The sequence below is a fragment of the Rhinatrema bivittatum genome, chromosome 6 (assembly GCF_901001135.1).
Source record: "Rhinatrema bivittatum chromosome 6, aRhiBiv1.1, whole genome shotgun sequence".
Classification (NCBI taxonomy): Eukaryota; Metazoa; Chordata; class Amphibia; order Gymnophiona; family Rhinatrematidae; genus Rhinatrema; species Rhinatrema bivittatum.
The window spans coordinates 176,885,290-176,897,597 of NC_042620.1; the positions used below are offsets into that span (position 1 = coordinate 176,885,290).

General features: G+C 40.5%; 1 protein-coding gene across 4 annotated transcripts in view; it reads right to left on the bottom strand.

The window, feature by feature from the left end:
* ARMC8 (armadillo repeat containing 8) overlaps window positions 1-12,308 on the bottom strand; it is a 311,684-nt gene that overhangs the window by 14,762 nt on the left and 284,614 nt on the right. For all 4 annotated transcript variants that reach the window (XM_029606184.1, XM_029606183.1, XM_029606181.1 and 1 more), the window contains one exon: window positions 982-1,075. In XM_029606184.1, coding sequence (XP_029462044.1) covers window positions 982-1,075 — 94 coding nt within the window. The remainder of the gene's footprint in view (window positions 1-981; window positions 1,076-12,308) is intronic.

A 12,308-nucleotide genomic window follows, 5' to 3' on the forward strand; every position in this document is an offset into this window, starting at 1 on the left:
CAGATTCTTACTGCTCCCGGCGGCATCCAGCATTGCTCCAACAGGGGTGCTCATAGCATCCACTATCAATGTTTCTGTCAGAGCAGTGCTGGATGCCGCCGGGAGCAGTAAGAATCTACCATGGTCTTGATGGCCTTGGAGGATTTGATGGAATCTGGTAGGGGCAGAAGGTGGGCATAAGATCTCCAAGTGGGGCCTGCAATTATTTTTTTTATTTTGTTTTCAGGGGTTAGGTGGAGGGGATGTGGAGTAAATGCATGCTATGCCTGGATATTTTTAAAAATTATTTTAAGGGTGTGGGGATTGGCCCTGCTGGCCTGGCAGATATTTTTTTAGCCTACCCAGTTTTCTGTTGAATGTAACCAGTTAAGTTTTAAGTTATCTGGGTAAACTTACCCAGATAACTTTAAACAAGTATATTCAGAGGTACGACTAAAGTTATCCTGGTAAAGTATCTGTTTATCACTCTACCTGAGTAATTTTGCCACTTGTTGGCTGAGTGACTATGAAGTTTATTGAATTGGTGATATTTTATGATGCTTTGTAATGCTGTAATTTATTTAATTGTTGTAAGCCACCTTGAGTCCTCAAAAAAGGCAGAATATACATGTAAAATGAAATAAAATGGATTCAGAAGTATTCATGCATTACAAGTATCAATGTGATTCTTCCAAGTGAGTACTTAGGATCAGAGCAGCAAGCCTGCAATTTATCTGCATTCAAAATAGTGGAGTTGCCTGTTTGTACTCAAACTAGGCACTCCCTCATCATAAATCAACCCCACCCCCTTGCTTCCTCTTACAAACTATCCAGAAACTATTCTGAGACCTGCTGTATGTGGTTGTAAAGAAATGTCATTCATTCACATTTTACCAATTCTAATAATATTTTAAACACTAAGTTATCCAAAAATGAATCTGGCTGCTACTACTGCTTAACAAAATCATTTCTCTCTATGATGTTTGTCAGGTTTGTACTTACTTGTCACAAAGGTTTGGATCTGTTGATTGAGTTAATTTATGTAGGATATCTACTATTCCAATATCTCTTAGCTTATCTTGACGTTCTTGTGACCCTGTGAATGTAAAGACACAACATTAGTAGAAATGTTTATTTTTATTTTATTTATTTATTTATTTATTTATTTAACAACTTTTAATATACCGACGTTCGTATGGCACATCACGCCGGTTTACAAGTAACTCAATTAAAGGAGGAAATTACAATGAACAGGGGGCAGGGGATGGGAGCAGGCCAGAAAAAAGGAGGGGGGTAAGGGAGACAGGAGAAGAGAGAGAAAGATAGGTAGCGTGAAAGAGAGTAAGGAACAACCGTCAAAAATAAGAAATAGGAGGAACTTATTTACAGAAGGGACTATTTACAGCAGTTACAACTAGCAATAGATTAATTACATCGGATACAATGAGCAATTTTGTAAAATAGCAGAACGAGGGCGGGCAAAGGAAAGGCGATAAGGAGGTGCCTTAAAGGGCTGGCAGGGTGTGAGGGATTAAGGCTGGGGGCTGTAAGAGAGGAACTAGGGTAGGAGTGACTAGGTTTGACTTTGGTTTATTATAAAGAGCCAACTAGCTTTAGTGCCTTTTGCTGTAGGAGGAGATACAAAAATTACTTCTCAGCAGAATCCAAAGAACATCTACCTAGAAGATATAGTATTTTAATTATTTAAAAAAAATAACAACATATTTTCCACTTTTATATTGAGATATTTGGCTGAAAGCTTATACATCAATATGAAGGGATATTAAGTCCTATTTTTTAAATTTTTCCAATTTTGTTGCATTAAGAAAAAGTTTATGAAAACAGTGTATTTTGTCTGAAGATGTGCTTTATATACTCTTGTTATTATGAACTTGGCTTTATAACTATATATTTCAAAATGATAAAAAGTCTCAAAGGGACCACAGTCATATAATGAAACACAATTAGGTTGCTAGTTTACAACATATTAATCCATTTCCCCTAAGTGAATGGTGAAATGCAAACTTAACCATTAAATAAATAAATAAATAAATAAATTTCCTTTCTTTTAGTCCTGCCAAACCAGTTCAGACAAATGGGTTATGTTCCCCCCCCCTGCCAGCAGATGGAAACAGAGAAAAAAACTCAAAGCTGACTTCATTTCCCCTTTAAGTAGTCTGGTGCTACCTTCAGTTTTTCAGTAACCTATGACAAACCTAAGACTATCGAAGGCAATTGTTTATTTTGGATTCCAAATCACTACTACAAGCAAAACCTGATGCAACCAAGAAACTTCATTCCATGGTCATTGACCCAAGAATTAGATAATCCCTATATTAAGGTCATAATTAGGTCAACTACCTTCAGAGTGGGCAACATACTCACTGCTAGTTTTCTGAACTTGTCAGAGTCCATCACTGCAGCTTCCCTGGGGAGATTCTGGACTGGTCAGACAGGGCTACAGGAAAGGAAATGAACACCTTCCTTATCATCTATGACTGACCAGTCCAGAAAAGACCAGTCCAGACAAATGTGATGTACCTAAGCTCTACCAGGCAGAATGAAGCCACAATAGAACTCAGGACTCCTGCATCCAAGGCATAGCCTTTCCAGGCCTGCACATTCACACTGAGGTTCTTACAGCAGGGATGAGAGAGAGACAAGTGCACTGTCCTGCCATTATCTTCTGGAAAAGCAGGTTCTGATTCTGCCTACAAAGAGTCCTGTAACCTTGTCAAGTAGTCTTGACAGCCCAACGGGACCTGCAAACTCTTGCTGGAGCAGGCTGAAGGGCTCATCTACTTTATTCTTCCTGAAATCAATGCTTTAGAATCTACTATGCTTTAATAAGAGACATCAAAGACCTATCCAAGAAAAAAATGGTCACCTACAAACATCTCAAAGATGACCTACATTGGATTTAAGAATGGCCATTCTCACCATCATAACTGAGAAAAGCCTGATTCCAACAGAAGTAAAACACTGCTCTTAGAAGGATAGCATTGGGCTCAGAGATATCCTTTCCTTTAAAATTACCAAAGGCCATCAAGAAGATTGACTTCAACAACAAGACTCAAAAGAACATAAGAACTGCCATGCTGAATCAGACCAAGGTTCATCAAGCCCAGTATCCTGTGGCTAATCCAGGTTGCAAGTATCTGGTAGAACCCATAAAGTAAATCTAATTCCTATGAGGCTTGAGAGGAAGGGAGATCATATATCTTCAAAACTAAGCTCAAGTTCCAAGTTGAGTAGACCTTCCACAGCAGAGCACTTGTGTTCTTGACTCCCTGAAAGAAATTATCCAAGAGAGTAGCAAGACAGCAGTAAGTCAGAGCCAGTCTTTGCCCTCAGTGAGATTTGCAAGTTATGCCTTCATCCCACTCTCCTCTGGCGGAAGAGCACAATTGAAGGAATAAATCCCTCAAAGGGAAATATCTTCTCCATAAACTGACCTTACAGAGGCTCCAAGCTCTAAGTCAGGTCCACTGTTTCGTCCCCTTTCATGCCACCCAAGGCTGTAATATATGACTCCAAAGGCTCTAACACTTCACTATGTAGCCTGGTTCTCTCAACAGCGAAGGTTATAAAAGAGAATGGAAGGGATCTTCTAGGGAAGAATCCTCTGACCAGGGGAAAACATGAAGGGGCATCCCTGCTTGCACTTTCAGAACTTGGTCTAGGAAATGTCCAGGCTTCTGGTGGGAACATACGCAGGAGACTGGATAACGCTCATAATTCTACAAGGATATCCAAATCCCTGGGCTCCTGCTTTCCTTTTTCGGCTGGAGAACTTGCTCATCTTGGAGCTTCGCTTGGCTGACCTGAAATCGGTGCCCCCACCTGACCGCTAGTAGGGCAAAGGCCGTTTCTGCCCATCCTTACATTTCAGTGGCTCAAGAATGTCAGCTCACAACATTTATCTGTAAGTTGACAGTGTAGGCCATGCGAGCTGCTGCAGGTAGTGCAGGGGAACTCCATCCAAGAGCAAATCTGACTCACTCACCAGGGTACCTGTGGGCTAATAGCTTCTCTCAGCTTATTCACATCATATAATGTTATTATATTGATTGCCGCCACCTGGGCAGCCTTCTCCTGAGCTACAGGCCAGGATTTCTGGAGCACTAATTCTAGCTCTCACTCTAGATCTGGACCCAATGGTTCTCCACTAGGACTCCTGTCCCCACTTCAGCTGCCCTAGATTATAACTCTCCTCCTAACCTATAAGGTTCATGCCTACAATACAAATTTATTCCCTGCAGGACAGTACTATGAAAAGCCACCTACTGGACATCATCTTGAGAATAATACAAATTCAGTGAGATGCATGTGGGTCTGTGTCCAAGGTACTACAATCAAGTCCCTTGCCCTGAAAAATGGACCATGCTCAGGGCAGACATGGAAATGGGAAATCTGGGCATGGGAGTAAAGTCTTCATCCATTGAAGTCCAATGCCAAAAGACTACTTTCTTCTTTTGATATGAGAGGACTTCCCTATACACCAGAGACTGTGAAGGACTAATTGCTGCTAAGGATAATCGTCAGGCTATGGGTCCACAGCTGCATAACCCTGGCTGCAGCAGAGTGGCTTTCCTACTCTGACTTGGCCTGAGTAGTCAGACAACTGACAAAAGGAGGAATCAGAGTCTCTGTCTGTGTAAGGAGGCCTTTACTACTCCTTAACCAAAGGTACCCAAGGTCATGTTTTGCACAAGGGAACAGTCTGATAGCTGTCAGTAATGGATCCAGGATAATGCATATGAAAAACATCTGGTAACAATCCCTGGAGGCTATAAAGGGGAATGCTCCGTATATCCACATAGGAAACCTCCTAAGAAGAGTCAGTCATTATTCATTAGGACCCAAAGAATAGAAGAAATCGCAGCCCTTTAACGGAGACCTTAAAAAATATTTCTATGTTTCTGACCTCTTTTCAAGGGAGACAGGGCCTCAAAATCTATGGCTTACCAAACCAACCTAATAACATCATCCCCACAGCCTACACTGAGGGCGACAAAGAAGTCCCCCCTAGTGGTATCCGGCCACCCACAGCAAAAGACTCCCAGAGGCGCAGTGAAGGAGCATTCTAAGTACACAGCAGCCAAACCCATTGTCCTACAATATTGCCCTAAGGGTGAGAGGTGCCTGAGCAGATTGCTTATAATCTCTGAAATGGCCCCGATGAGGACCGATATTGAGGATCTGGAGGACAGGAGGGACTTCCGTTAAGCACCCTTAGCCAGTCTCTGGTCCCTAAACTTCCAAAGGACAATTAATTTCTTAAAAACGATAAAACTACAGAAAAAGGTTGAGATTGCACTGGCCATCACTCTGTGGGAGAGATCCTGAGAAGCACAGCTCTAAACACTGTAGCTTTATCTTGAACTAGCCTGGGCCAGGCCACATGGGAGCTCTTTCAGTCAGATCCCTTAACACCACTTTCCTCCACTCTTTGAGACTCACCAGCCATGAATCTATCCAGGAGTTGCAGGTTTGAGACCTTGCCCCTTGGCACACTGTTACTGTGGGGAAGGTCACCATGGCTGCCTCTGATGGATGCTGTACCCAATACAGGAGGACTTAAGTCACAAAGCAATTGCACATAGCTGCCTAGGGAGAGAGACTATTTATTTATTTAAAAGTATTTCTATACCGTTTTTACAAATTAAAAATTTTATCAAAACGGTTCACAAGGATAATATTAAAATAAAATCAAATTAAAAAGAATAAAAATTACACAAAACAGGTATAATAATCAATGAAGGTAAACAAATTTACAAAAATTCAACTACTCTTAAAAAAGAGAAAGGGAAAAGAAACAAAAAAGACATGTGCCGTTCAATTACCCTAAAAATAGGGAAGTACAAGGGATGTTGATAATTTGGTATGAGGAAAAATTAAAGACAGAAGGGGGAGAGAAAGTGTACTGGGGGGGGGGTCGAATTGTTAAATGTTACTGTGTATTTGATGAAATGTTGAAAGCTATTTGAAACAGATATGTTTTTAGAGATTTCTTAAAATACAAAGGATTTGATAATAAGTGGAGTGGGTTTGGTAGTGAATTCCATAGGGAGGGTCCTGCTACTGAAAATGCTCTCCTTCTGGTAATGGCTAATCTTGCTAATCGTGGTGATGGAATGTCTAAAAGGTTTTGTGTTAGAGATCTTAAGTGTTGAGCGGGTTTGTAAATATGGAATATGGCGCAGAGCCAGGTAGAAGAGGGGTTGTATATTAAACAGTGAATAATGGTGAGTACTTTATATTGTATCCTGAATTTTATGGGTAGCCAATGAAAAGATTGCAAAATAGGTGAGATATGATTTCTATATAGGAGAAAAGAAACATCATTTAAGCAGAGACTCAGACTTTCTATCGAGAGGGATTCTGAATACTGTGCTTCCATCTACCGACTGTAGTCTTAAAAGCTGAAGACCATCCCCTAGGTGATACAACACCACATAATTCTTTTCACTGGGAAGGGAAGTGATCCCTCATTGTCTTGACCACCTTTAGGCTGAAACCAGGTGTGTAATACTGAGAAGATCCCATCTCCAACAGTCAAATGGAATGAGGAACTCTTGGAGAGAGGGGCCTTTAGAACACCCAAAAATAAGGAATCCCCCTCATATTATTACCTCTCATTGCTCATCGAAGAGCTGCAGGTCATGCCCTAGAATAAAAAGTCATCAGCTTTTGTCTCCTGAACAGCCTCCCCAATGAAGCTTTATCCCCTTCTAAGGAAGCAATCGACCCCTGTCCACTGGATTGCTATCTCTTTCTCCTCCTGTCCAGTTAACTCCCTAGGACTGTTCCAGCCAGTGGCGTGTTCCAGCACCCCAAATGATGCCAAGGAAAACCTAACGTTCTTCCATGCAGGGGGACATGAATAAGAGCTAAGAAGGGCTTGAAGAGAAATCCAAACATGCTGCCCAGGCAGGACCATACTGGGATAATATTTCTAACAGTATACAGCAATTTGCAGCCTCACAAGCCTAATTTAGCCTTAAAAAGACCTGCTGAGAACAGGGCCGGATTTAGGTATAGACAACATAGGCAAGTGCCTGGGGCGCAAAATTCTGAAGGATTCCAAAAACTGAGATTCTCTCTGCTGCTCTTTGATTTCTGAGGATGAAAACCTTCACCCCTAGTCTTCTGGCTATAAGCGCCATAATCTTAAATCCAGCCCTAGTTGCAAGGCTTCATTTGTGTAGAGGGCAAGAGAGCCGCTTCTACAGGCTGTTGCCTCTTATCGTTCAACTATCAAAGATTGCAGGAGAGAGCCTGTGAGGTTGCTTGTTGAAATAACTGAGAACTGGAGCTGCATATGCTCTGCTGTGCCTGAGAGAAAATATGTTGCTCTTACGGAACTTCCCTGTTCCACTATCGGAGGGAAGAGGGAAATAAAGAGTCTGGCATACTTAATATTTATTTTTGGCATAAAGCAGCAATAAAATGACTGTTGATCTGGTCAAAACAGGAAGGCAGACCAAGCCCTGTTCCATGTGCACTACAGTGCTGCTTTACACTATAGGGGTCAGGGCTCAACTAGGGAATCCAACCAGTTTTGCTCTTGGTAGGGTGCTAATCCTCAACAAATTGCACCTGCCTGCCTGGAGCCTGCCTACACACAAACCAGACAGAATGCACCTGCTGACAAGCTGAGCCACTGTGACTTACCTGCAACACCATGTCTCCCTCATTTTACAACCTTACCAGAAGCAAGTGGAAGGAGGGAGGGGAGAATGTTAACCTTAGACTCCCCCAACCAAGTTCAAATCCAGCACAGCATCATAGGAGACTGAGAAGGAGTCCAGGGAAAAGACTGTACTGCAAGCTGCTTTTTTTTTTTTTTTTAAATAAACTTTACCGATTCCCTGTTGATCTCTTAGAACAGAATGTATGCTGTCAGACCCACCAAGAGAACAGTCACCCAAAACCATCTGGTGCTTGATCCATTGGTGTGGGAACTCAGACCCCAACTGAGTCGGTTCTCAAGGGGGAAGGGAGAATCAGTCCCACCACCAGGACCATCACCCAGAATGCCCCCAAGACTCAACTCATGCACTACTGGAAACCTGGACCATAAGTCTTCCCAGAAGTGGCCCACAGCTGCAGCACCAGTCCACATGTCTGCACCATCTGCTGGACAAAGAGAAATACTAAACAGCTGAAGGCAGCACCAGACCCTTAGAGGGTACGTGAAGCCAGTTTTGAGCTTTTTTTCCCATCTCCATCTGCTGGCAGGGGAACATAACCCATTTATCTGGACTGGTTTGGCATGGACGACAAAAGTAGTTTAATTCTAAGGTAGTCTCCTGAATTGATTTCAATATATTTCTCAATGTAAAAATCAAAAGACTGGAATCCAGTGTGTTGAACTATAACTAAAGTGATCAGAATCATTTTCTGTCTTTCCTATGGTGAACTGTGTTTTCACAAGATTGCAGTCCTGTTATTCCCTGGCCAAAAAATAGCCTTGTGTTGGGTTGAAGCATTCTGTTCTTTCCAGTTAAGAAACACTACCTCAGAAACATGGAGCATGAAGTTAAGAATATAAGTTTTTGTCAAATAAATGTCCATATTTTTAAGAATATTTTTTTACAAGTAAAATTTATCTGGAATGACAGATTTAAATCAAGCACTCGACGTTCTTAAAAATATGTACATTTAAGTGATATAAACTTTTAAAGGTAGAAATCTATGATTATATTGAAGCACCGCTAGAAAGATGTTGCTTTGGTGGTAGAAACTTATGAAGACCTCTCCCTACTGCATTATAAGAAGCATCTGTATAGTACTTGGGTCATTTACAATGAGACAATATACATAGTGTTTTTGTTTATTTAGGTATTTTTGTATGTGGTTCTTTTGATATTGTTTAGAATATAAGGTATGCCATGCTTAGTTAGCCAAGCATTCTGTCTCTGACCATGCCCCATCTGGGATACCTGGCAGATCCCAAAGAACATAAGAAATGCCATGCTGAGTCAGACCAAGGTCAATGGAGCCCAGCATTCTGTCTCCAACAGTGGCCAATCTGGGTCACTGGAACCCATCAGATACCCAATAGTTGATCTAGTTCTTAAATCACAGTCCCAGGAATAAGCACTGAGTTTCTCAAGTCTACCTGGCTAATAACCGATTAAAGACTTTGTCTTCAGGAACTTCTACAATCCTCTTTTGAACCCACTATGTTAGTTGTCTTGATTACATCCTCTGGCAATTCTATAGATTGATTGTGTGTTGAGTGAAAAAAATACTTTCTACGATGTTTTAAATATGCTGGTTGCTAGCTTCATGGAGTGTCCCCTAGTCCTAGTATTGTTTGAAAAGGTAAATAACCATTCCTTCTTTACTTGTTCAATTTCATGATTTTTTTTATTTTTTTCATATCCCCTCTCGGTTGTCTCTTTTCCAAGTTAAATAGCCCTCATCTGTTTAGCCTTTCTCCATAATGGAACTTTTCCAACCTCTTTATCATTTTTGTTGCTCTTCTCTGTACCTATTCTGATTCCACTATGGGTTTTTTGGGGGGGGGGGGGGGGGGGGTTTAGGTAAGGCGTCCAGAACTGCACACAATAATCAAGGTGCGGTCGCACTGTTGATCTATACAAAGGCATTATGATATTCTCACTTTTATTCTCTATTCCTTTCCAAATTATTTCTAACATTCTGTTTTTGACTGCTACCACACACTAATTTGAAAATTTCAAGGTATTGTGCACAAGGTTTCTAAGGTCTTTTTCCTGGGTGGTGACTCCTAACACGGAACCCAACATCTTGTATTTGTAGTTGGGATAATTTTTCCTTATATGCATTACTATGCACTTGTCCATGTTAAATTGCATCTGCCATTTAGAAGCCCAGTCTCCTAACCTCACAAGGTCCTTCTGTAGTTCTTTACAATCCGCTGCAGTTTTAACAACTAAAAACAATTGCGTCATCAGCAAATCTGTTCATCTCATTTGTTGCTCCTTTCTCCAGATCATTTAAGAATATGCTAAATAAAAATTGTTTAAACATAAGAATATGCTAAATAGCACAGGTTCTAATACAGACTCCTGAGGCTCTCCACAAACAACACTTGGAAAATTGATCATTTGGTCCTATCCTCTGTTTCCTTTTATCCAGTTACCAATTCACAATAAAACAATGCCTCCGATCCCATGACCTCGCAATTTCCTGACTTTGACTTTGTCTTTGACTTTGTCAAATGCCTTTTGAAAATCAAAATACATTATATCAAGCTGCTAACCTTTGTCCGCATATTTATTTATACCCTCAAGACTGCTCTTTACAAAACCCATGTTGACTCTCCCCCCCCCCCCCCCCCCCCCCACCCATTAAACCATGTCTGGTCAGTAATTCTGATTCTAAGAATAGCTTTGACCATTTTGCCCGGAACCCATGTCAGGCTCACCAGTCTATAGTTTCTCAGATCACCCTGGAGCCCTTTTTAAAAATGGCATCACATTGGTCACTCTCTAGTCTTCTGGTAATATGACTGTTTTAAATGAAAGGCTACAAATCATTAGAAACAGGTCTGGAATTTCATTTTTTAGTTCTTTCAGAATACCATCTGGTCCCGGTGATTTGTTATTCTTTAGTCTGACAATATGAGTTATTACCATAGGTCATCCAATTTCACAGTGATTCCATCTAGCTGTTCAGAGTCATCACCCTCATAAAATGTTTCCAGTGTGAGTATAATCCCAACAGCCTCCTCAATAAAGACAGAGTCAAAAAATTAATTTAATTTTTCTATTTCCTTGTCCTCCCTGATCACTCCTTTTACCCCTTGCTCATTTAGCAATTTTCACACTGAAAACCAAAATCGAGTGAGCTTTTGCTCTTCTGTTCCACTGGCTCCTTCACAGGCTTTCTACTTCAAATGTACTTGGAAGAAGCTTTTATTACTTGGTTTTACCTCTATAGCAAGGTTCTTTCAAATTATCTCAGCCTGCTTAATTAATTTTTTACATCTAATTTGCTAGTGCTTATACTCTTTCCTATTTTCCTCATTTGGGACTGCTTTCCATTTTTTGAATGATAGCCTTTGGCTTTAATTGCCTTTCACCTCACTATTAAACTGGCAGTTGTTTGGTTTCATTCGATCTTTTTTAATGCACAGAATACATTTTGTCTGGGCCTCAAGGATGTTAATTTTAAACAGCATCCATACCACCCTGCAAGGTTGTAAGCTTGTAGATTGCTCCTTTCAGATATATTTCTAACAAATTTTCTCATTGTATTATAGTCTCTCTTTTTATAGTTAAATGCTACTTATTATTTGCCCTCCAGTGATTAGTGAGAAATTTCTACTTACCTGATAATTTCCTTTTCTTTAGGACAGTCAGATAAATCCAGAAAAAGTGGGATATGCACCTCTACCAGCAGATGGAGACAGAGTAAATTTGCGTCACAGTATATAAACCCCATGCAGCAACGACAGCCTGCCAGTATTCTCTTCTAGTCTGTCGTGGACAGACTAACAAAACTTGATTATACCTTTTAGGTACCAACATTCCACAAGTGGAACATTTTTTCCATTTACTTTTAATTACTTGCTAATTTTTTATACCATATTTATATCATATTTGAGTCTAGTTAACTAAGATATGTAAAAAGAGGCATCAGGAAATAATTTCTTCAATGAGCAGGATCTAAAAATTAAACAGACAACCATTTCAATACTCAGCCAAAAGGCAACATTGAGCTCAGACAACAATGTATTAACACTAGTCTAGGGACTGGACGAACACTTACCAGTAATCCCTGTAACACATAACCATAACGCAACACATAACCATAACGTAACACATAACCATAACGTAACACATAACCATAACGTTCCTGGATGGAATAAATGATAGCTTTATGGAGCAATTGGTTCAGGAACCGACGAGAGAGGGAGCAATTTTAGATCTAATTCTCAGTGGCGCACAGGACTTGGTGAGAGAGGTAACGGTGGTGGGGCCGCTTGGCAATAGTGATCATAATATGATCAAATTTGATTTAATGACTGGAAAAGGAACAGTGTGCAAATCCAAGGCTCTCGTGCTAAACTTTCAAAAGGGAAACTGATAAAATGAGAAAAATTGTTAGAAAAAAACTGAAAGGAGGAGCTACAAAAGTAAAAAATGTCCAAGAGGCGTGGTCATTGTTAAAAAATACCATTCTAGAAGCACAGTCCAGATGTATTCCACACATTAAGAAAGGTGGAAAGAAGGCAAAATGATTACCGGCATGGTTAAAAGGGGAGGTGAAAGAAACTATTTTAGCCAAAAGATCCTCATTCAAAAATTGGAAGAAGGATCCAACAGAAGAAA